The sequence below is a fragment of the Rhineura floridana genome, chromosome 6 (genome assembly GCF_030035675.1).
Source record: "Rhineura floridana isolate rRhiFlo1 chromosome 6, rRhiFlo1.hap2, whole genome shotgun sequence".
NCBI classification, from domain to species: Eukaryota; Metazoa; Chordata; class Lepidosauria; order Squamata; family Rhineuridae; genus Rhineura; species Rhineura floridana.
The window spans coordinates 147,678,909-147,704,890 of NC_084485.1; the positions used below are offsets into that span (position 1 = coordinate 147,678,909).

General features: G+C 42.2%; 1 protein-coding gene across 7 annotated transcripts in view; it reads right to left on the minus strand.

The window, feature by feature from the left end:
• The window catches only part of HMCN1 (hemicentin 1), a 393,372-nt gene that overhangs the window by 210,473 nt on the left and 156,917 nt on the right, over positions 1–25,982 (minus strand). For all 7 annotated transcript variants that reach the window (XM_061634028.1, XM_061634030.1, XM_061634029.1 and 4 more), the window contains 7 exons: positions 22,324–22,596; positions 19,524–19,619; positions 17,711–17,905; positions 17,283–17,413; positions 14,587–14,734; positions 14,182–14,308; positions 7,445–7,599 (listed from right to left, as the gene is read on the minus strand). In XM_061634028.1, coding sequence (XP_061490012.1) covers positions 7,445–7,599; positions 14,182–14,308; positions 14,587–14,734; positions 17,283–17,413; positions 17,711–17,905; positions 19,524–19,619; positions 22,324–22,596 — 1,125 coding nt within the window. The remainder of the gene's footprint in view (positions 1–7,444; positions 7,600–14,181; positions 14,309–14,586; positions 14,735–17,282; positions 17,414–17,710; positions 17,906–19,523; positions 19,620–22,323; positions 22,597–25,982) is intronic.

A 25,982-nucleotide genomic window follows, 5' to 3' on the forward strand; every position in this document is an offset into this window, starting at 1 on the left:
TTCCAGAGCTAACGTATTGATTGGGTGGGTACAGAAATATTCAATGATCACTCAGGACCTGCTGAATAACTCACCTCCCAAAAGCTGCTTCAGCTGAAGCATGAAGATCTATTTTATAATGTTTAGTAAAAGTGTTAGGGTTAGCCCAAGTAGCCGCCCTACATATTTCTTGGAGAGATGCATTTGTTGAATAAGCTGCAGTGGCAGCCGCTGCTCTAGTGGAATAAGCAACGATGCCTGAAGGTAATGGTATGTTTAGAGAACTGTATGCTAAGGCAATGCAGCCCTTAATCCATCTCGCCAAAGTAGAGGAGGACACCTTTTTACCGAGAGTAATTGGATGGTAAGAAACAAAGAATCAGTTTGCCTTATTGGCCTAGTCCTATTTATATATACTTTAAGTGCTCTCCTCACATCCAATGAATGCCAAGCGCGCTCTAGAGGATGCTTTGGCGAAGGACAAAATGTTGGCAATACTATTTCCTGCTGACAGTGAAAGGCGGAATTAACTTTTGGAACAAAAGTAGAATCTGTGCGCAAAATAACTCTGTCAGTATGGAAAATACATAGATGTTTTGCCACCGAGAGAGCTCCAAGTTCAGATACTCGTCTAGCTGATGTTATTGCTATGAGGAACAATACTTTGAAGGAAAGGATTCGTAACGTAGACGTTTTCAACGGTTCAAATGGCGGTTTTTGAAGAGCTGCCAAGACCTTGTGAAGATTCCACGTTGGAAAACGATGATGAACAGGTGCTGACAATAGTGAAGCCCCTCTTAGAAATTGTTTCATATAGTGATAAGCTCCCGGTGATGCATAAGAAGACTTAGACAGGACTGTTGACAACGCAGAGGCTTATCATCTCAAAGTACTGGGTCTCAACCCCTTCTGCAAACCAGCATTTAAAAAAGATAACGCCTCTGTAATCCCCGAGGTCCTAGGTGTAACATGATTCCTCTTACACCATTTCAAAAAGGCCGCCAGGGTATACTGGTAGCTTCTTATTGTGGACTGTCTTCTAGCTGCCAATATTGTGGTGACCACTTCCGTTGGTAATCCAGCCCTCAGCAGTTTGCCCCGCTCAATTTCCATGCGGTTAAGCTCAACCATTGAAGATCGGGGTGGCAAAGCGGTCCTTGTAGCAGCAAATCTGGTTGAAGAGGCAGACGCCATGGGGGCTCGACAGATAGGTTGACTAGCTCTGAGAACCATGGCCTCCTTGGCCAATCTGGTGCTAGTAGAACAACATTGGCCCTCTCCATCCTTACCTATTTCACTACCCGAGATAGCAATGGAAAAGGAGGGAAAAGATACAGTGTTGCCTTTGGCCAAGGAGAATGTAGGGCATCTACACCCTCTGCTCTGAGAGATGGATAGCGAGTGTAATACCTCGTCAGTTGATGATTGACATCTGAAGCGAAAAGGTCCACATCCATCCTTCCGAACCTGCTGCGTATCTGGTTGAACACATCTTTGTGTAACTGCCACTCGCCCGGCAATATCTGCTGTCTGCTTAACCAGTCCGCTTGTACATTCTCTACTCCCTTGATATATTCCGCTGTCAATGAATGGAGCGTGTGCTCTGCCCAGGAAATTAGTAGAGATGCCTCCTGATGAAGAACCAGCGACTTCGTCCCTCCCGGACGATTTATGAACGCTTTCACACAGTTGTTGTCTGTTTGCAGCAGCACATGTTTGAGATGGAATAAAGGCACAAAATGTTGCAGCGCCAACCGTGCTGCCTGAAGTTCTAGAAAGTTGATGCTTTGTGTTGATTCGTGAGGGGACCAAGATCCCTGCAGAATTTGACCTCTGCAGTGAGCTCCCCACCCCTGGAGACTCGCATCTGATGTGACAGTCTCCCGTGGTGGGTCCTTTAAGGAAAATCCTCTGCGTAGGTTGCAATCCTGTGTCCACCAACGAAGAGCGGTTTTCAATCGTAACGTCAGAGGAACCTGGAGATGCAGGGAATGCGCGATCTGCCACTGGTATGGTAACAGTGTCCGTGATTGTGGAGAACAGCTAGTATGGTGTGAATGTCCTGATAAGCTGACTGTGCTGTGTGTGAACGAATCAGAATGTCGTCTAAATATGTGTAAAGATTCAACCCATGTTGACGGAGATGGGCAACAAGGGTCACCATAATTTTCAGTGCTGACGCCAAGCCAAAGGGCATTGCCCGGTACTGATAGTGGTGATTGTTGTAAACGAAGCGGAGGAACTTGCGGTGCTGCGGATGGATGGCACATGTAAATATGCGTCGGTTAGATCTATGGAAGCGAGGAAGTCTTGAGGCTGAATAGCTCCTTTTATGGACACCAATGTTTCCATGCGAAATTTCCGGTATCTGACAAATCCGTTCAAAAATATTAGAGCGAGTACGGCTCTCCAATTGTTTCCTGTTTTGGGCACAAGAAAGAGAATAGAATAATCCCCTTGAAATTTCTGGTGCTGCGGAACCGGTTCTATGGCTGCTATCTGCAACAGATGTTGTATTGCCTGTTGTAGCAGCCTGCGCTTCTCGGGATGTGCTGAAACAGGGGACGGGAGAAATCTGTTTGGAGGCGTAGCCTGAAACTCTATCAGATACCCATACTGAAGAGCATTCTGTACCCAGCGGTCTGATGTTGTCATCTGCCAAATGTGAGCAAATTTCAGCAGGCGGCCCCCGACCAGGATCTGCAATAAGTCAGAATTGTCTTTGTTGCCGTCCACATCTGTGGGTAGCTGAGAATGTATTTCACGCTGCTGATTGTGGTTGGTTGCACAACTGGACTCTTGGACGACCCCAAACTTGTCTGTTAACACGGAAATCGCACCCCCTTCCTCCAAACCTAGAGGGACGAAAGGACTGGTATGGCTGAAAACGGCGAAAAGGACGCCTGTCATCTCGTCTTTTACTTGTTACTGGCATTGCCTTCTTCTTGTCTCTTGTTTCAACTAGTACTTCACTTAGCACATTGTCACCAAATAACTTCTTGCCTGCATATGGTTGTGTCGCCAACACCATGCGAGAAGAAACATCCGTCTCCCAATGGCGAAGCCACAGAATACGCCTAGCTACGACTTCAGCAGCCATGGCTCTAGCTGCGAATTGAGTAGCATCCATTGTAGCATCTGCAATGAAAGCCTGTGTCCTTGATACCTTCAAAATTGTTTTCCTAAGTCTGTCTTGGTCTTGATCTGGATTTTCCAAAACTTCATCTAACCACAATAATGCAGCTCTTGAAAACACAGATGGTGCTTAATAAAGCAGAGCAGTCACCAGGACCATGTTACCCCAGTGTTGATGGAGTTACACTGGTTGCCAGTTGTGTACCGGGCCCAATTCAAGGTGTTGGTACTAACCTTTAAAACCCTATATGGTTCCGGCCCAGTCTATCTGAAGGAACGCCTCCAGTATCACCAAATATGCCGCCAAACAAGATCAGCCTCACAAGACCTTCTCTCGGTCCCGCCGGTGAAAACAGCTAGACTGGTGCGGACCAGAGAGAGGGCCTTTTCGATCGTGGCCCCCACCCTCTGGAACCTGCTTCCTTTTGACCTTCGTCACGCCTCCTCCCTGATGGCTTTTCGCCAAGCTTTAAAGACCTGGCTGTTCAGGCAGGCCTATGGGATTTCTGGGGTGGGTTAGGTTTTTATATTGTATTACTGAAGGATGGTTAGATGAATTGCTGTTAATATTGTAATTTGCTGTAGGTATATGTTTTTATACTGTTTTCATATTGTGTACGTCGCCCAGAGTGTCCGTTTAGGCGGACAGATGGGCGACTAATTAAATAAAATTTTATTTATTATTATAGATGCACGTACCGACGATGCTGACGCTTCATGGACCTTTTTAAGTGCCATACCTAACTTGCGTTCTGTAAGATCTTTCAATTGATCATCCCCTTCTCTTAAAAGGAAGTTTCTAGAAACTAAGGCAGAAATTGGAGAATCAATGTCCGGAGTTTTCAGTTGCTCCATAAACTCTGGCTCCAATAAGTATAGTTTCTTAGCATACGTCATTGACTTGTAGACTGAACTGGTGAGTCCCATTCAGATTTCACTATTTGTCTGAGCAGTGATGGTACCTTAATGACCTTATCGGTAGACTTCGTTTCCGGAAGGACAGATGCTCCTCTGGAGGTAGAAGGTGCCTGGTCTGTAACAACATCATTCAAATCTAAAGCCGCCATAGCCTTGCATAGCAGAGGCATATAGTAAGTGCTGTGAAACAACCTATTGGAGTGGGGCTCTTCTGGTCGTGAAGTATCACTCCATTCATCTGATTCGGCTTCGAAATCAAGCACTGAATCATCATGCATAAACTGTTGCCTAGCAAACCTTGATCTGTCTGGTCTGTCAGCTAATAAGCCCTGTGCTCTACCTCTGGCCACATCATGTGGATCTGGTGATCTATTTGCAAATTCAGTGTGGAGCTCAGGTTGCTCAACGTCAGGGAAACCTGCCTGCTTCATCTGATCACTGCACTGTCGTATATGGTGTTGCCAGTGACTTTGTCCTGGTGTATGACTGCGCTGTTGTGCCTGTACAGGATTCACTTGAAAAGATTGGCGAAACGCAGCTAGTTCTGCTGATATATCACCCATGAGAGCCTTTCTAACATAATTTAATTCTGCAGCTCCTAAATGAAAAGACTTCACCGGCTGAAGTTCCTGATCTGAACACAAGGTGGCAAGAGAGGGCAGGTGTGTAGAGGTAAATTGATGTTGATTATGATTAGTTCTCTCACGCAAAACTCTGTGCTGCTGATTATGACTGTGCCCATTAGGCGCAATATCACTTGTAGGCTCTAACGCCCCAGTGCCCTGCGGAATCTCAGGGTGATGAGTTTTAAAACCGGTAAATTCCTCATCATTGTCGTCAGAATCCGAGCAAAAAAGGACTGAAGGATCTGGAATTCCCTCCTGCTGTGAGGGAAATTCAGCATTAACTGTACTCAACTGCTGTGAGTGCTGTCCTAGATACAGCGCCCTTCTGCTTTGTAAGGAAGCATTTTTCTTATATTCCGTGGCTCCCTCAGCAGCAACCCTTCCTGACTGCTCAGCTGTATGGCTAACTGTATGTTTTGTTTTAGACATATGCTTGCGTCCTGATTGCTCTGCTACTGCAGTGCTGACAGGCTGTTCTGCACCTTTAACTGCTTCCATACTTTTACGTCCTGATTGCAGTGCTACCGCACCAGCTACAGGGAATGCAGTATCATTAAATGCATTTAAAGTTTTCCACCCTGATTGCTCTGATACCTCAGCGCTTGCAGGGGAAACAGGTGCAGGTTGATTAACGGCCGTTCTCTGTGCTACCGTAAGAGAGACTGGGCCGCGCGGTGCCTGTGAGGCTGTTTGCTTAAAATGGCGACCGCCTTCGAGAGTCTTTTTAACTGCTGGTGTATGCAAGCGAGCTGTAGGTGCTACCGCACCAAGTGCTGCAACCGTTTGTTTAGAAAGCCGTGAAGAGACACTTTTTTGCTCCTTAGGCATTTCACTGCTAGCAGGAAGGACCAATTTATAAAGGAAATAAAACTACTGTGCCAATCATTAAACGAAGAAAAATCACCCCGGAATTCATTAAGAGAGGGAAATATCAGTAACAGAAAAATCCACAAAGAAAGTTATTACTGAGGGAAACCTCCCCGGAAATTCATTAAATGAGGGAAATATTAACGGAATGTAGAGAGGGAAAATCACAGAGAAATTCATTAGTGAGGAAAATCTACCCAGGAAACCATTAAGTGAGGGAGAAAATCACTAAGGGAATGCATTAATCAGAAAAATCACAGAGAAATTCATTTTGAGGAGAAAACATTGTACTAATTAATCTTAGGACGAACACCTATATACAACACTGAGTTAAGTGAACATTGACTGCTAATAAATAACATAAATAGAGAAGAAGATAAAGATATAACTCGGCCAGACTGAAGAGCAAGGCGAAAATCAGTACTGCTCAAGCGAGGCAGGAAGACGAACTAGCACTCCGTGGGAGGGGCCACATTATCGGTCGTTTTGGAGTGTTAACTCTTTCCTGCCTCAAGCACTAGCAAGGAACACAATACCCACTTGGGGGTGTCCTGGTGCCCACTGGAGAATCAAGTTGTTCTGCCTGGCTTCTGTCAAGGCTAGACAATAATTATAACCCCCACATAAATCTCCACTCTGCTTTTCTGCCAACCTTCCTTCCTTAGGTTAGGCTCACAATCAGTGACCTTGAAAATGTCTGCAAATTCTCTATTTATCCTGAAATTAACTACGTTTTGCTGACAAAGATGCCCATTAACTCCCTTTGAAATAAATTGGTTCAATAAAAAGAATTCTTAACCAATTTAGCAGTCTTTGGGCACTTTTAACAACTTGTTTTTATATATGAAATTGTTTTGTTTTATATATGTTTTATTGGGGATGTTTTTATTGTCCTTACTGTTAAATCACTTCAAGATGCTTCATAGGAAGTGATTCATAAATGAAATACACAAATATACTTTTTTAAAGGTTGTTTTCCACTCCTACCAAAAATTTTCTTTCACGTTAGCTTGTCTGCCTTTAGGCCAGTTCAAGGAGATTTTTTTCTGCCTGTAGAAATCCCACATCCGGAGAAAGCACAATCAAAGCCTTGCCTATGTCCATGCGCAGGTATAACATTTGCTTCAGTGCCTTTGCATATCAGATACAAATGTCTAGGCCTGAGCTGCATGATCAAGAGCCCACATTTTATTTTATTTTTTAATTATTATTACATTTATATCCTGCCCTTCCTCCCAGAAGGAGCCTACATGTGGGGAGGCCCTGGTGGGCAACAGAGGAAGGCATGATCTTGCTTCCATAACACACATAGCTTCCACTTGTGAAGAAGCTCAGTGAAGGTTGCAGTTCCTATGGTCAGCTGCAGCAGGGCTTAATGGAGTGGCATAGCCACCACTGCATCCACAAAAATATGTACATTAGCCAAAACTGTATACAAAAATGTGCTTATTAAGAGAAATTCACACTAAAATGCTGGAAAATTTTCATGAAGATTTTTTTTAAAAAAGTGCAAATTGCTGTAGAAATGTGGAGAACTGAATTTAAAATTGGAAAAATGAGAAACTGAGAGAACTGAAATGGACAGATCTTTCCATCTCCTGCACTACCTTGCCCAGACTTCTATAGGTTCAAAATCTAGCCAGGGGACCTTGTTAGAATCTTGGAAGAACTAAATATGAGAAAGATTTCTTTTTACTGTCTCTGCTGCTGTTGAGATATTGAGCTATGTCCTGGGAAGAAATGTTATAAAATAAAAAGAATTTTCTGCAAGAGAACTCTGTGTGTGTGTGTGCACATGTGCACACACTTGTGTATGTGCATGAGCTAGCACAACAAACAAGGTTTCAAGAGCTTCCCCTATTTTTTTACTATAACAAACAAAAAAGATTTGCTAAGATGATATATTTGTAGTTACTTACCATGGATGATGAGTTTGAGTTCCCTAAGTTGTTTGCCAGCAGAATTGGCTGCACTGCATTGATAGCGCCCTTTGTCTATTCTCCGAGCACTCTTGATGTGCAGGATCTGGCCTTTGTCCAAAACCTTAATATTAGGATCACCTAAGAAGAGGGGCCTGCAGGAAAAAGAAAATTGTATTTGTGATACTGTGGCTGCTATTGTGTGCACACTCCAGCCACATTGAATAAAATGGGACTTACTTCTGAATAAACATGCAAAAGTTTGCACTATGTGTCTCTCTCAGCCCATCAGCAGTGGGCTGTATCCAATTGGTGTCCATCCACTGACTGGAGACTCTTTGGTCAAGAAGAACGTCCTTTCAATGAAAAAGGGTTCAAGGTGATCTTCAGCAGTTTTCCTCTCCCCCCTACTGTTCTGAAGGGTCCATAACTTCCAAACAGGGGTGCAGGGGACTGCAGGGGGGAAAGGGGAATTGCCAAGTAGTGCCTTGATCCTTATCCAACTGACATAAACCTCCAATGGGTCAAAGAAATGACTGTTAGCAAAGGGACACCAATTGGATACAACCAATCGAATTTAATTGATATTCCCATTAACATACACTACAAGGTCACTTCCAGATGACTTGTTTCTTGAGCATTCACCCTGATTTGGTTGCACAAAGCTTGTGGGGATGTTTTACAGGGTTAGTAGTTTATTGAGCATTCATTCTGGTTTGCTTGCAGGAAGAGATAGAAAGATCTGACAATTTTAGTTCTCTCTTTTTTTTCAATCTTAAATTCAGTTCTCCACATTTCTGCATCAATTTGCAATTTTTTAAAAATCCTCATGAAAATTCTCCAGCATTTTAGTGCAAATTTCTCTTAATAAACACATTTTTGTAAGCAGTTTTGACTAATGTACACAGTTTTGCAAGCAATTTCTCATCATGTAATGCATTTTTGTATTGTATTTTCACTCATGTATTCATTTTTATATACACTTTCCCCCAACATATGTATTTTGTAAACACTGTTTGTTTGGGTGAACTGCTTTGTAAAATCCAAATAAATGCAAATTTCGAAGTGTGTTAATTGTGTGTTAATTGTGAATTTGATACATTCAACTTGAAATGTGAACTGAATCGAATTTCTCGCCCATCCCTATTGCAGGGAGGTTATACAGTGTTGTGTCATAGTAATTGTTACCCCAGGCCTTCCAGTGCATTTTCCTGTTATTTTCCTTACACCAAAAAGCCCATTTTTAAAACTGGTTTTGCTACGTGAGCACCAAATCAACATTAAATTGTGCCACCTGGGTTTATCAGTATGCAACTGAAACCCACCTGGAAAATAGTGATTGTCTGGAAGCAGCCCAATTTAAAAATATACGTCCGAGTTAGTATTTTCCTCTTGGAAAAAAGGTCTTCATTCAAAGTTAATTTATTTTGAACTAACATAGCACTACTCAAATTGGAAAAAAATCAAATTCAAAACCATCTGCAGGTATGAATTATCCAGTTGAAATTCATGCATCTAAAATTCATGAAATTCGTTGGGGTTTTTTTTCCAAATATTTGTTTCTAGTATCATTATCTTTATAGCACAGAAAGCCAGTGCACATGGAGCAGAAATAGTTGTACCAGGATCATACTGAAGGCCACAAATAATGTTCTTCCTTCCCCAGGATGTAGATCAGGTATGGAAGACCTTTAGCCCTCCAAATGTTGCTGAACTACAATTCCCATAATCTCTGGCCATTTGCCATGCTTGCTAGGGCTGATGTGAGTTGTAGTTCAGTAACATCTGGAAGCCAAAGGTTCTTCACTAGGGATCTGTCCATCTGGATTTGATTGCGGCAAGCTACGATGAGTCCACTACAAATGATTCCAGTATATCTACTATAACTAGAGATGGACCAATCAGTTTATGTCCAGTCAATATCACTTCTGTCCCATCTTCTATTTAATGGTGATTTTCCCCCTTTAAAAATCCACAAGAAAATTTGCATTATGTATATATTTCTAAATGTATTTTCTCTCAAAATACACATTCTCTAAATGTATGTTGATATATTTTCCATACAGATAACAGCACTAGAACATTCTGGAAACATGAAAGCTAGTGGATACATTAGTCTAGGAGATATCAATCAAGTCAGTTCATTTTGGACTTCACAAAGATCAAATTCTCCAGGCACCCTAATGTGTCAGACGGCTACATATAAATGGTGCATCTGCACTACAAAATTTAAAAGAACGTCAAATTATTTCATTGTCATGGCTTCAACAAACTAAGGAATTGTGGGAGCTGCACTAAAAAGTAATTTCCAGCACGCTCAACAAAAATATAGTCCCTGGGTTCCACTGAACAAAATCACATTGTTTAACACTTGAACTCATTTCAGAACAGTTTGTTATGTAGAGATAGCTGAACAATTAGAAGAAGAAGCTTTACAGCACTTATTCAATTATTAAGGATCCTAACCATGTAAGCCTGTATGCAAATCAGCTCAAAGTGGTACTAAAATATCCGATAAACATAAAACATCAGGTAACAGCTCCCAGCAGAGTTTTACACTGCAGGTTACAGTCAGGGCTGGCTCCAGGGCAGGTTACAGTCCAGGGCGGCCCCCCACGGCCCCCCTACCTGTCTAGTCTTTACCATTGCCCTTAATGAAGATGGTGGCCAAGGTTTCCCTAAGTGGAATGAAGCCTCCGCCCCATCTTTGTTGATGGCACACGTGCGTGCTACGCGCGCACATCTCTGCCATCAACTAAGATGGCGGCAGCGGCTTCAGTACCTTAGGGAAGCTGCAGCCGCCATCTTCATTAAGGGCAATGCTAAAAAGCCGGCTGACAGGTAAGTGGGGTGTGTGTGAGGCGCGCATCGCGGAAGGGGAGCGGAGGGCTTCTCAGGGTCCCCCCAGGGGCTCCTGTAGCTCCGGGGCCATCGGACCAGTGCCCAACCTGGCCGCCCTTTAGAACCGGCCCTGGTTACAGTTACCACTGGAATATCCACTCTGGCTACTGGCTTGCATTACTAAATGCTAATGTAATTTGTCTAAGAATATTCATATACTCATTTTTGTTGTCCAGCTAAGATTTGTACCGCCAAAATTCATTCCCTTAATGGGCTTTTCCTGGAAGATGTTTAGTTCAGAGGCCCAAATCTCAATTTTGCAGTACACTGTGCTGGAATGTAACACTGTGCATCTGTAAAAATGTTTCATGTCTTGTCTAACAAATGAAATAATAGGAATAATCTATCTCAAATGTCTTGTGCAAGCCCCATTAAAAGGTTCCCGTCACAAAAGTTTTCAATCCACTGCTATTCATGTGGTACCATTTGAAAAACATGAAAGTGATATATAAAGACTGGTCTCAAAGCCATGGGAATCGGCTGCCTCGATTCACACAAGTCCTCGTTTCACCTGGGCTGAATTTGGCATCAAGCAATCAGTACTGAACTACAAATGTCACAAGTAGTTATGCTCTAGTACCTGACTTCAACAGAATGTGACATTCCTAAAAGCCTTAATGGCACTCATTTTAATGAATATGAATAACAAAAAATAATGCTTTAGGAATACAGCATATATACTGTGCATGTTGCCGGATCAGTAGACTGTAGGTAGAACAAGACGTTCCCCTGGCCTTGTGAGATTTTGAGAAAGCGTGAGTAACTGGTTAGCTAGGGATTACTGGACTGGGCAGAGAAGGGACTTTAGCTTTCATCAGCAACTTAGAGATTGTCCACACAGGAGTTGTACGTGAATTTGAAGCCGTTTGTGTCTCTACTTTTGTTGCAGGAGCCGCATGATTCATCCAACTGGCAAACTACACTTCCCCCCCCCCCCCAAATTCATGTCTTCCCAATCTATGGATAATCTGATACAGGAAGAAAATCCAATGTAAACTTGCCTGTGACCCAACTGCAGATACTCTGAAGCATGTTGCGTGGGTGGGGTGTTTTTTTACATATGTGGTGGCATTTCACTGAGTGCCTTCTGTCATCACACACTATATTTCTTTTTTACTTCCAATAGCCCAAAAAAGAAAGGAGGCAGCCTGCCTTTTCTCACCAGTTGTTGAAGGCACATCTGCAGGGTTCGTTTGTTTAAAACAGCTCTTCTGTGCAGAAGCGTTCTTGCACAAACCAGCTGTATTAAAAATTAAAAATTGCCTTTCTAGGTACAGGAGGTGGGAAGGAAAGAAAGTGGCAGCCTTTACATGTGTCACTTTTTGGCTGGCTGGCTTGCAGAATTTTTAACTGCTCTTTTGAGCAAATCTGGGGTATCAGAAAACTTGTATTTCATGATTTTTTTATTTATTAAAAGGGGTCACAGACAAATTCCAGAAGGAACCTTTGGTTTCCTGGGTTGGAATGACACACGCATATATATTCAATTTCTTATTGCTCTTTTGTGCAAATCTGGTATATCAGAAAACTTGCACTTAAAAAATAAAGAAAACATAGAAATTATTTTATTTATTTACTTATTTAAAACATTTCTGTCCTGCCCTTCTGCCTACAATAGGGCACCCAGGGTGGCTCACAATGAAATCATCCACAGTAAAAATGCAAAAATACATTAAAAATAGATAAAAATACATAAAATACAGTTAAGAAATCTAGGGGAGTGATATTAAAAGGTGACTAAAGAGGTAAAAGTAAAAAGAGGGGAAATAAAATCAGTTTCAGGCTATATCTTCAGTCCCTCCCAAAGACTCTCTGGAACAAGATGGTTTTCAGAAGTCTCCGGAACACCATCAGGGAGTGAGCAGAGTGGGCTTCTTAGGGTAAGGTATTCCACAGCTTGGAGGCCACAGCTGAAAAGGCTCTCTCCTGCCTGCCTGTCAATCTAACATCTTTCATTCCAGGCTCATGAGACCAGAGCCAGCTGATCTTAAATCAAGAGCATGCACATGTGGGCATAAGTGGTCCCTCAGATACACTGGTCCGAGGCTGTTTAGGGCTTTAAAGGTCAAAAGCAGTACTTTGAATTGGGCCTGGAAACAAATTGGGAGCCAGTGGAGTCGATAAAGCACAAGGGTGATATGATCCCCACACCACGATCTAATTAACATTCTGACTGCCACATTTTGAACCAACTGCAATTTCCAAACTGTTTTCAAAAGCAGCCCCATGTAGAGGGCGTTACAGTAATCAAGCCTCGCAGTCACCAATGCATGTGCCACTGTGGCCAAGTCAAGGGCTTCCTAGAATGGGCACAGCTGATAGACGAGTGAGTTAGCCAAAAACACTCCTAGCTACCACAGTATTCGAGCAGCAGGGCAGGATCCAAGAGTACTTCCAGAATGCAGACCTGCTCCTTCAAAGGGAGTGCAACCCCGTCCAGAACAGGTTACAGCCCTATCCCTGGTGTAGATTTTCCCTTGACCAGCAACACTTTCATCTTGCCTGGATTACATTTCAGTTTGTTAGCCCACATCCAGCCCTTCACAGCCTCCAGGCACCAGTTTAGGATGAGCAATCAGGTGGCAGAGAAACATAAGAGTTGTGTGTCATCAGCACACTGATGACATTGTACTCTGTATCTCCGGATGACCTCTCCCAGTGGTTTTATATAGATATTAAAGAACATGGGAGACAGAATGGGAGACATAGGCCAGCTGCCAGGGGGTCGAGCAGTGGTCCTCCAGCACCACTATCTGGTACCTGCCCACCAGGTAGGATCAGAGTCACTGTAAAACAGTGCCTCCCAGTCCCATCCCAGCAAGACAGCCCACAAGGATACCATGGTTGATGGTATCAGAAACTGCCAAGAGGTCCAGCAGCACCAACAGATGACCTGGTGTAGTTCAACAAGCAAGGCGACCAAGGCAGTTTCTGTCCCATGACCAGGCCTGAAGCCTGATTGGAAAGTGGTCTAGATGATGCAATTCATCCAGGAAAACTTGGAGGTTGCCCCAAAAGGGAAGATTAGAGACTGGGCGGAAGTTGTTAAGATCTGCAGGGTCTAACAAAGGCTTCTTTAACAAAGGTTTTATCAAAACCTCCTTCAACAATGTTGGCACAGAACCTCCCCTTAGGGAGGTGTTAATTAAATATGCCAACCAGCCAGCCACTCCCATTCTGGCAGATTTAATTAACCAGGATGGGTAAGGGTCAAGACAGCAAGTAGTGGCCCTCATTTCTCCCTGTCTGTCTACATCCTCAGGCTTTACAAGTTGAAAAGTATCCATAAAAAAATGACCAAAGGAAGCCTTGGGGTCATCTGGAAGCACTGCAGTTAATGAGAAGTCCAAGTCAGTCCAAATGTGGGCAATTTTATCTGCCAAGTGCCTCACAAACATGTCACAGCAAGTGTAGGGCCAAAGCCCAAAATTAAAAACAAATACCTGCATGCATGGCCACAGGGGCCCTCCGGTTTTTTAAACTTATGTTGGGGGCATTAACTGAGGGGAGAAGACAACAGCGCACAGCACAAATACATCCCATCAAGTGCTGCCCACTAGTGTGAATCCAACACTGAGTTGGATTTTGGAGTCATAACATTGGAACTACACATGTATGGATGATGGTGTATAAATGCACACACAGAAACAGCAAGCCATGTGCACATTAACATCCTAGTGTACAAACAACCACTGCCAGATGTGCAGAACACTCCACAAAGTGTACGAGGTACAGTCAAACTGTGGCTGTGTACACCCATTTAGTATATCAAGAGGAATACAATAGTTCCTCACATCTCTTTATTATCTTGCATCATTGTAAGGGCTGGCACTTACTTTCCATCTTTGAACCACTGGATGATGGGAAAAGGAGAACCGCTGACTCTACATTCCAAAGTGGCATTTTGGCTCAGGATGACTGAAACTTCTTTGGGTGTATCGGCACCTCTTATGGTGGGTGGGACTAGGTGAAAAAGAAAACCATGAGAATCAATAATTAAAACAGGAATGGCATGTTTAAATAAAATGCATCATGCTCCATTATCCTTACAGAAGGGACTGGATCACATCAAAATGATAAATAAGGGCCACAAGACACATAAAAGGTATTGTAAAAAGGTGAGCAGAAAGCCTGATTTGGCATCAGGTCACCCACCTATAAGATGTGCTTGTATTAAATGTCAGGTATACTTGAAATACCAAAGGCTACTTTTTCAGATTACTATATTTCATTGTACCAACCTCGCACATCTATAATGAAGAATTTCTCTGAGCTCCCTGCTATATTGGTGGCTTTACAGGAATACTGGCCAGTATCGTGAGTTGAAGCTTTAAGAAGCTTCAGCAACTTCCCATTGTTCAAAATCTGCAGAGTGCTGCTCTCCACCACCTGAAAAGGATCCAAGAATAACTATCAACATCCGCCAAATATAGCATCTGAATTGTATAACTTACCCACTCAGTTTCCTCAGCCTAATGAGGCTACTCATGCTTTTAAAGGATTCCTGATGGTTATAAGCATGGCCTGCAATTAGGAGCGATGGCGGATGGTAATAAAGTTATCACCACGATCCTTCAAATATAATGAGGCACATTCTTCCTGAAGCACCACTGAGTGGAAAGGAGCAATGTCTAACTTGTGCCTCTGAACTAGTTTTCTAATAAGGCGATGCAGGGAGCAGGAAGTTACTACAGTCCAGAGTTTATTTATTATTCATTATTATTTGATCAATATCCCACCCTTCCTCCCAGCAGAAGCCCAGGGCGGCAAACGAAAGCACTAAAAACACTTTAAAACATCATAAAAACAGACTTTAAAATACATTAAAAGAAAACATCTTTAAAAACATTTTAAAAGCTTTCAAGACCTCTTTTAAAAAAGGTTAAAATGTATTGGTTTTTTTTAAAAAAAGTTTAAAAACATATTAAAAAGCAATTCCAACACAGAAGCAGACTGAGATAAAGTCTCAACTTAAAAGGCTTGTTGAAAGAGGAAGGTCTTCAATAGGCGCCGAAAAGATAATAGAGACGGCGCCTGTCTAATATTTAAGGGGAGGGAATTCCACAGGGTAGGTGCCACCACACTAAAGGTCCATTTCCTATGTTGTGCGGAATGGACCTCCTGATAAGATGGTGTCTGCAGGAGGCCCTCACCCGCAGACCACAGTGATCAACTGGGAGAAGACGGTCTTTCAGGTATCCTGGTCCCAAGCTGTATAGCAGTCCAGGGCTTGCATGGCCTCTCCTGATTCAGATGTTACAGAGAAATAGATCTGGGTATCATCAACTTACTGCTGACACCTCGCTCTAAATCTCCTGATGACCACTCCCAAGGGCTTCATATAGATGTTAAACAGCATGGGAGACAAGATGGTACCCTGTGGCACCCCACAGCGCAATTGACAGGGGGCCGAAAGACAGTTATCCAATAGTATTCTCTGAATATGACCTTGGAGATAGGATCAGAATCACTGTAAAACAGTGCCTCCAATACCAATCTCACCAAGTCAGCCCAGAAGGATACCATGGTCAATAGTATCAAAAGCCACTGAGAGATCAAATAAGAGTAACAGGGTCGCATTCTCCCTGTCCTTCTCTGGATAAAGGTCATCCATCAGGGTGACCAAGGCTGATTCAGTCCCATAACCAGGCCTGAACACAGACTGGAATGGGTCAAGATAATCTGTTTCATCCAAGAGTACTTGCAATTGCTGCACCACAACTCTATAGTAAAAGTCAACAGGGAGATCCATTCGGTACTCTCAGACCTGGGGGATATGGTGGTACATCACCACACCATAAAGCATGGCGGGGTTGAACTATAAAGGCCGAACATCATTCACCCATCTGATGTAAACATCTTTCTGGCAGACCTGCAGGGGTGCTCACAAGAGTTGGTTCTTGGCAACAGGCTAAAGGTGGACTAGAATAAGATCTGTCCCCCTTCTGTGGCTTGAAAGTGATGGAAGGGAAGCAGGTAAGAACAGCTAGGCAACCCCCTTAGGCACTTTTTTGGGGTGATTGGCAGATCTGGAGACTTGCAGCTCAGGCTATAGGATGTAGGAGTGGGATATGGACTGCCTTTGGGGCGAATGTGCCTCATCTGCCCAGACTTTTGGCACCCCAGGGGGTGGTGACTCAGGAAGGTGTCCCTACTCACCTTCTAGATGTGGAAGGTGTAGGGAGTAGGCAGAATGACTTGCCCTTCTCCCAGTAGGGTTTGATCCCCCTAATAGCCACAGGCTTGGCCTGATATTTGACCCCTAGCTCCCACACCTAAGGTTTCTCTCTGCAGGTTTATCTAATTATTCAGTAAAGTGGGCCATAGTTCAACCTAGCATTTGTGTCTGTGTTTTGTTTTCAGCCCTTGACCATAATCCCCACTCCGCACCACAGCAGCAGTGCCATGGCAAGGCGCATGTTTGCAGCTAAGAACTGAAGTCTCTGCTGCAATCTTGGGGCTGGTACAGTGTGCAGGCATATGTGACTACCCTTGGGGGGGCTGGAGTCAGGATCCACCTGTTTAGGACCTTGAGCCTTATTATACACACAACAACCAAGATGACTTTCCCTTGCCCGATTGCCCTGCTGCGGTGCTTATGGCTGAAGGAACGGAGCCAGCAAGGGCCCCAGATGTGGGTAAGATGATCGGATGGTGACTAGGAGGAAGAAGGAAGGCACCTTAACCCTGATTTCACCAGAGTACAAGTCCTTGCAGGAGGCTGCACTATAATCACTAAGCCACATGGCTACCTACCATTTCTGATATTAAGCAATGCTTAAACATATACAATACCCAGTTCAATCTATCTGAAGGAGACCCACCACCACCAAAGAGCAATTAGGAAAATAAAAAACCCTTTCAGGATTCGTAATGGAAACTTTCAAATTGATTTTATTTGGAACTTGAGAAAACAATTGCCCATGCCTATACATACCTGGACATCATCTTTATACCAAGTGATAATAGGAAATGGGTTGCCAGATACCTCACAGAACAGACTTATGGGCTGATTAATAGTCACAGATCCATTTGTCACCTTGTCCTGATCCCTGATTTCAGGTGGAACTGTAATCAAATAAGCTGAATAAATATTTATCTGAACACACATACTTGGGTGCTTGATTTTGCTTTTTTAAATGTATTATTATCCTTTTGATTATTTGGCTTTCACTCACAATGAAAGGTCCTCCCGCCCAATATTTATGCAACTAATATCTAAACTCTAGTCAAGCATCAATTAGCAAGCAGGGCCTTGGTTTAAAACATTTTAATGGTTATTGAAATATCTTCAAAAATCTATAATAACATAAAAGATGCCCATTTGTAAATATTGCATTAAATAAATATCTGCTGTTTGTTTACCATGAACCTTCAGGTTATACGTTTTTTCTGTGCTTCCAGCTTCATTGACAGCAACGCAGATATACTCTCCATTGTTATATGGCGTGACTGAAGCAATGACCAGCAGCGTGCCATCTTCCAAGATTGAAATACCAGGTTCGTTGCCTGTAAGCTCCCTGTTATTATATAACCATTTTATAAGAGGCTTTGGGGTACCTGTGGAGAAGCACAGAAGGTCCTATACATGCCTTCTAAATTTTCACTTCAAAAAGGAAAGACTTTTAAGAATAAGTTCTTTGGGAGTCTTCAATGAAACATAGGCCAATAATTTAACTGTCCCCCATGGCCTGCCCCCAAGAAAACAGGAACAAAGTACTCAGAGGTCTCTAACAATGTGCTCCTAGGTTGAAGTACTGTATGTCTGCACATCCAGCGAATATTTAAAAGAGTCAACTTTGTTGGGTTTTCTTCCAATCTTTCAGGGAGATCAACTGGAAATGCAGCAGAGAAGATACTTCAGGTCCCCAAAAACAATTGACAAGAAGCTTTAGGTGCACTTTGCTCAACTGTATGGGTTGGCATGTGCAAGCTAGAGTGAAGATTTATTTGATCAGAGACATCTGAGGTCTAGAGCAGATTCCAAATAAGATCTCAATATCCTTTAAATATCATTGTTCATTGAGAGATCCTAAAAGACTGAGCCTCTCATTCCTAGAGACAGGCTTCCTCCCCTAGGTGATTATCTCCCTAAGTCCAAACCCAATGCTCTACGCCACCCCCAATAAAGAGCATGGCTTTCAAGTGCTTTCAAGGAACAACAGAGCGAGGCATTTTCTTCTTCCCCTCCTCCCTTCCTTTGGAGCTTGATAGTGACATGATATTCTGTAAGTCAGATAAACAAGGTATCAGCTCTTTTACTGGAGAATTTCAAACAATGGATTAAAAAGGTAACAGATTCCTTTCAACTTGCCCAGATGTGCCTGGGACTGAAGTAGCAGGACCACTTGGTAGGGTGAGTCTTTAGGCTTATGTTATCCCTGTGTATGGGCTGTACCTCTTTAAACTGTAGGCAAGAGATCTTACGATGAAATGTTCCCCCGTGGGGGAGAGGTGGGGTTGGAGAGAGAAAATTCCTACATATAGAAAACGAGTATATCAGGAAGAAGACAAGGCTAGAACTCTGCGCTCTCACATTTAGTTTTCAACATGCATGGATTTTTATTTTTTTATATGAAGGAGCGTTCAGTCACATGAGACCCAACTTGACATCTGAAGTGGTACAGCCCAGACACAGGTTTACCACCTCAGGGAAAACTAGACCTCAAACAATTCCCAAACAAAGTGCTTATACTTCCTCTCCAGTCTTCTTCAAAATTATCAAGTTGGGGTTAATAAAATCAGCAGCAGCATATATCCTATTGTGCCAAATGTGGTACTCTTTCAAGAAGAAAAACCCATGGGGGGGAAATGTTTATATCTTGCCCATCCCATGACAAAATTGGGTATTACAGAGTTGGTCAATCATATTCCAGTACGTGCTAAACAAAGAAAGCTTACCTAGAGAGCAGAGACAAAAAACGCCCAAAGAAACTACCTTGAGACCTGCTTCTCACAGTCACTGTTGAAGACTTTCATTATCAAGGGGGATTGTATGTCATAATTAATGTTAAGATACAGATAATACTGCAAACTTAGTCTCCTATCATTTTAAATTTTATCAGAGATTTTTCATCTAACATGATTTCATCATGATACAGAACAACAAAATATGAAACTCAATACAGAGCTTCCAAAAGATGGAATGAACAGCAGTACATAATATGAAATTTCCAACCTTTGACTGGGCATGGGAAGGCAATTCGCTCATTTGCTACTCTTTCTTGAAGCGGAGTGTTGTATGGTGGATCAAGTGCACCTACAGTAGGAGGTTCTAAAGCAGAGTAAAAAAACAGAATTTGAATTTTGCAAAAATGTTCAATTTCCCAAAATGTGTTTAAATAGAATTTTAAATCTAAAAAATAGTAATCAATCCCTCAAAATCTCAAATTCAGATTACAGAGTTTTGTTTTTAAATACAATTTTAAAACATGGAAATATGATTTCATATTCTGGCTTACGTATTTGTTTCTTCACAGGGTGACAAGGGTGCACTATAATTTGTCAATGGCATTATGAGAAAAAAACCACATTCTCTGAATACAAACCATAAGAATGGACACATTAGATTCATATCAGATCAGTCCAGATTAATCACCACTCCCCAGTATATACATGTACTTGAGTGAAGTTCTGTTTGTTCGTTTCAAAATTGTCTTATCTGTACATATATGTATATGTACATACATATACATAAATGTGTTTGGAGATACGTGTCTCCAGTTAACACAGTTTTACTACCGCAAACACCAGTGTACAAATGGCATGCGTGCTTGATGCTTAAATTAGAAACTGGTCCACAAGCATGGCTTTTTACCTGAAACTTGAAATACACCTTCATGTTTATTAGCGAATGGGCCAGTAGAGGAGCAACACTGCCATCTACAGGGCCATGTCAACTTCTAGATATTGTACACAACTGTAGAGATTATTGCAGCCCTAAACTCCTTACTTCCCTACTCAAGTTTAACGGCAATTTCTTTCTTATGTTTTTAGACTTTTATCCATTCATAGATCCTCCGTGGCGCAGAGTGGTAAGCGGCGGTAATGCAGCTGAAGCTCTGGTCACAGCCGGAGTTCGATTCCAACGGAAGGAGGAAGTCGAATCTCCGGTAAAAGGGGTCGAGGTCCACTCAGCCTTCCATCCATCCGTGGTCGGTAAAATGAGTACCCGGCATTTGCTGGGGGGTAAAGAAAGGCCGTGGAAGGAACTGGCAATCCCACCCCATATAAACGGACTGCCTAGTAAACGTCGCAAGACGTCACCCTAAGAGTCGGAAACGACTCGCACTACAAGTGGGGACACCTTTACCTTTTATCCTTTCATCTCTTTCCATATGGCATCATTAAGTAAGGAAAATTTTCTTGGCAAAATATACCTGATAATAAGTGTTTTCCTTCCCAAAAAATGCACCCATTAATTACTAGTTTGGTTTGATTTCTTTACTATGAAAATGCATGTGTAGCAACAGTCTCTCATATTTTTGCAAAGGATGCAGAGTGGATGTTGCCTCTAGTCATAAATGAATTGGCCTTGGATACAATAAACTCTAGATATTTTTATTTACGTTTACCTTGATGTCTAATGCTGTTTTAAGATTATTTTTATCCATTCTTGGATTAGAGTGAGGTAGAAATCAAAATAAAGGAAGACAAAATAACCTCTAGAAAGTGGCCACTGTTTGAAAACTAGGGTGAAATAGCCCACGGCTGAGGTTACAGGGAGAAGGATCACTGTAGCAGTAAGGGTGCATCTTATTTACTAGATATATAGATCAGAGAATTCTAAAATAAATGATTGCGTGCTTGTTTGAAGCTATGTTGGTAGCTTACATTAAGTATATTGCACATATTGGAAGCTTCAGGCCAGTCTCTCGCACATTCTTTACTACTGTAAATCAGGGGATTACAGCATGTATTCTAGTAGCTAACAGAATTATCCTGAGAAAGTGGAAGTCTGCAACATCCCTATCATACACATCATGGCTAAACAAGCTATCTACCACTTCATCAGCAGAGAAAATGATCTTACTGTAAAGAACAGCCTGAACAAGATACCTGGATGTCGGGACTCATGTTAAAAAGTTGAATTCCATTCAAATTTAATGCGTATTTCCTCACACACGATTCTTGCTATCAATTTATTCATTTTAGCCGTATTTATTAAATTTATGGACCAGAGCCAGTGTAGTGTAGTGGTTAAGGTGCTGGACTACGACCTGGGAGACTAGGGTTCGAATCCCCACACAGCCATGAAGCTCACTGGGTGAGCTTGGGCCAGTCACTTCCTGTCAGACTCAGAGGACCGCAATGGTAAACCACCTCTGAATACCGCTTACTATGAAAACCCTATTCATAGGGTCGCCATAAGTCGGAATCGACTTGAAGGCAGTCCATGTCCATTTTTCCAATGTTAACTTTCATCCCATTTAAGTGTGCCCTTCTTCCTTGGGGAGAGCCAGTGTGGTGTAGTGGTTAAGGTGCTGGACTATGACCTTGGAGACCAGGGTTCGAATCCCCACACAGCCATGAAGCTCCCTGAGTGACCTTGGGCCAGTCACTGCCTCTCAGCCTCAGAGGAAGGCAATGGTAAACCACCTCTGAATACCGCTTACCATGAAAACCCTATTCATAGGGTCACCATAAGTTGGGAGCGACTTGAAGGCAGTCCAGGCATACTAAATTTATATCCCACCCTTTCTCCCAAAGGAGCCCAGTAGTTGACTTACATAGACTCACACACCACCACCACCACCTCAAACATTGAATTTTGTTCCATCAGATGCCTGGTTTGTGTGTGGCTGTGTAGATATATAGTAGATCCCCTCTGCCATATTTATGTGTATTTATATGAACTTTTAAATTAGAAAAAATCATAATCACTCAAACAGCTCTCCACTGCAAATGAAAATATCCCTTTCTTGTTATTAAGGGAATCAATTATTCTACTAACACTTTTAATCCAATGTTATAGTTACCTTGTACATGGATCATTATTTCAGCTTCATCGTGGCCGGCAATGTTACTTGCCACACATTTATATAATCCAGAGTCTGAAAGCAAGATTTTGCTGATACTAAGTGCCCCATCTGGAGAGATACCATACTGCCTGTTGTCTACCAAAATGGGATTTTGGTCTTTAAACCAAGTGATCATTGGAGGTGGGATCCCTTGAGCATTGCAAGGTATATCAATTCTGTAACCAACTTTTGCTTTCATCATTCTAGGCCCACGTTGTATCTTTGGAGGAACTAGATAAAGAAAATTAGTTAGTGCTAATATAAAAAGATTTACCAGATAATTCAATAAAATATGACCAACAAAGTGTTGCATTTGATTCCACATATGTGAAAGACTGCCCAATGCAGTCTTTTAAAATCGGCTTTTTAACCAGAGCTTGGGAAACCTGTAGACTTCAACTCCCATCAACCCCAGCTAGCATGGCCAATGGTCAGAGCTGTAGTCCAGCAACATCTGGAGAGCCCTACGATCCCCATCCCCATTCTTAACAATGTCATCTGTGCACCAAATTCCAGTTAGTAAAGCACATAAAGAGGGACACCTAAAGTTTATTTGTATTTTTTATGGGAGAGCCACCAATTGAGTGGCCTGTGCGCTGTGTGAAATCAGCAAAAAACCTGCTATTTGATTACTTGAAATTACACCAAAGTTGTTAAAATAATTATTTTAAAATGTTCACTTTTTGACAAAGGGTTGCCATTTAAGAAGAGTGAAGAGAAAGCAGGACACACCACTTTTTCAGTTCATACATTTTTATTCCTTGGAAATATCTGTATCTCTAGAGAAATCACTGCTTCTATAATGAGTAGCTAATGTTTTAAATTAATAAATGCAACTATATACTATATATGAAACCCAGGAGTTGCGTTATTCCAAGTCACACTATTTCAAATCAATCAATCCAAACTATTTGCCCATCTGGCCCAGTATTGTCCATTATGAGCAGCAGCAGCAGCAGGTCTCCAGGGTCTCAGGTGGCAATCTTAGCCATCACTTGCTACCTGATTCTTTTTTTAAATTGGACAAAACAGGGATTGAACCTAGACCTTCTCCATGCAAAGGACATGCTCTGCCACTGAGCTAAAGTCCTTTCCCAATGAATGCATGCCAAAGGCACAAATCCTTTTACTTAAAGTAGGGCTGAGGAGACAACAATCTTATGTTGGTAATGTTGCTTCCATTATCATTAGCTATTTAAGAAATAATGTAAAACTTACTGCTATTTTGTTGTTTATCTTTGAATATACTCAAAAGCTCACTTGGAGCCTTACTGGCACTTGCCTACTTCATACTGAACTCTGTTTGTTCCCCACACCACAGAAATCTGAAACTGAGCCCTAGTTGATCTATTTATACTACTCACCCTAATCCACATTATACTACTCAACCCTAATCACATTACAAATGTAAATGCATGGGCTCCCTTTGGGAGGAAAGGTGGGATATAAATTTAATAATAATAAAATAATCTGTTCACTGAAGAAAGTGCAATTTAATTTCTCTAAAGTTGCAATCCTAAAAACTATTAAGAGAGAATAAGCCCCACTGAACATAATAGGACTTGCTTCCAAGTAAACATGCATAGGATTGCACTGTAAATAACAAAGCAAAACAAAATCTCAAAATCCTAGAACTGAATGCTTCCAGCTATGAAGACTTTCAAAATGTCTTTGTTGATTAAACACTGCAAGTCTAGACTGGAAATCCTTGTGCTTTTATATTTTCCATTCGCACCCACTCAAGCAAACTCTGGTTACTTGCTATTCACAGGATGAAGCAATCCAAATGTTTTGCTGTGAAGGTTCATTACAAATCCTCTGACAGTCTAAATGCCTCCCTTTTATATCCCCAGCTGCCAACATAACATTCAGCCAGAAAGATAATACAGGGACACAACAGAGATTGCTGGTCCCATAGAGGAAATTAGTAACTACCCCTCTAATCAGTACAGGGATGGTCCAAATCAGTAGATTTCGAACTGTTCTCTTCCAGACAACACTGGCATTCCTCAGAAAATGGCAGACAAGCTTCCCTGAAAGACAACTTGCTCACTACTACCCATCTCCCGCTGCCATGCAGTGTAACAGGGAAGGGCTAGGGATGTTATACACTCAAGTAATCCAAGTTAATGGTGAGGCCCGATGGGGTGTGCACCACATAACATCATCATCATTTAATTTATACCACTTACATGCCAGAAGAGCTTCAAAGTGGTTTACAAGCATAAAATCACTTATAAAATGTATACATAATTAAAATACACAATAAAACAATTCCATCAAAACATTAAAAACACCCATTTGTAAAATATACAATAGAACAACAAGCCCATTAAAAGCATAACAATTAAAACAATTAAAAGAGTAGTTAAAACAGGTTGGATCAGAAAGTTCTGTTTCAGGGGAATTCTTTCTGAAACAGGTGTGCCTTCAAGAGCCAGAGGAATGCCAATATGGATGGGGCCTCTCATATTTCAACAGAGAGGGCATTCTACAATACTGGTGCTACCAGTGAAAAAGCCCACCTCCACTTTACCACAAGCTAGTATCAGCCTGTGGCAAATCTAAGCAGGTTTCATTTGCTGATATTTATGAGCTTACCGGGCAGTGGAGAGGAAGATGTTATTTCAGGTAACATGGTCCACAGTTATTTAGGCCTTTATATGTAAGTAGCAGGACTTTAATTCCTTGGTGGTTAATTGGTAGCCAGTGCAGATCTCTTAGCCCTGGCGAGATATGTACTTGATAAAAAGCACCACTCAGTATCTAGGCCATGACATTCTGCACCAGCTGCAGCCTCCAGATCAGATGCAAAGGAAGCCTCATGTAAAGTGCATTACAACAGTCCAAATGTAAGGTTATCAATGCATGTATCACACTGGCCAAATTATCCCTGTCCAGGAAAGGACATAGTTGGCATGCCAGCTGAAACTTGTGATAGGTGTTCTTCACCACAGAGGCCACCTGGGCCTCCATCAACAAGATGGTTCCAAGAGCACCCCTAAGCTGTGTTTCTTCTGAGAGAGTGCCAGAACATTCCATCCAGAACAGGCAAACCCCCCAATTCTCCAACCTGAGAATCACTTGCCCACAATGTCTCTTGTCTTAGCAGGATTCAGCTTCAGTCTACTGGCCTTCATCCACCACTGCATCCAAGCACTGGTTCAGCTTATGCATGGCCTCTCCTGACTCAGATTTAATAGAAAAATTGAGCTGGGTGTCATCACTCCCAACGAAGATGGCCTTGGAGGATACCATGGTCAATGGCATCAAAGGCTGCTGAGAGATCCAAGCAACAGAGTTGCTCTCCCCCTGTCTCTCCCTCAGAGGAGGTTATGTGTTAGGGCAACCAGGGCTGATTTGGTGCCGGTCCCAGGCCTGGGATGGGTCCAGATAGTCTGTATCCTCCAAAAATGTCTGCAGCTGAGCTGCCACTAAAGCACCTTGCCCTAAAAAGGACTATTGGTAGTTGTCAAACACTTCAAGGTCCAGAAGGGCTGTTTCAGTAGCAGGCATGCCACAACCCCCTTCAAAGCAGTTGGAACCACTTCATTACACAAAGATTTATTTATTTATTTATTTATTTATTTATTTATTTATTTATATCCCGCCCTTCC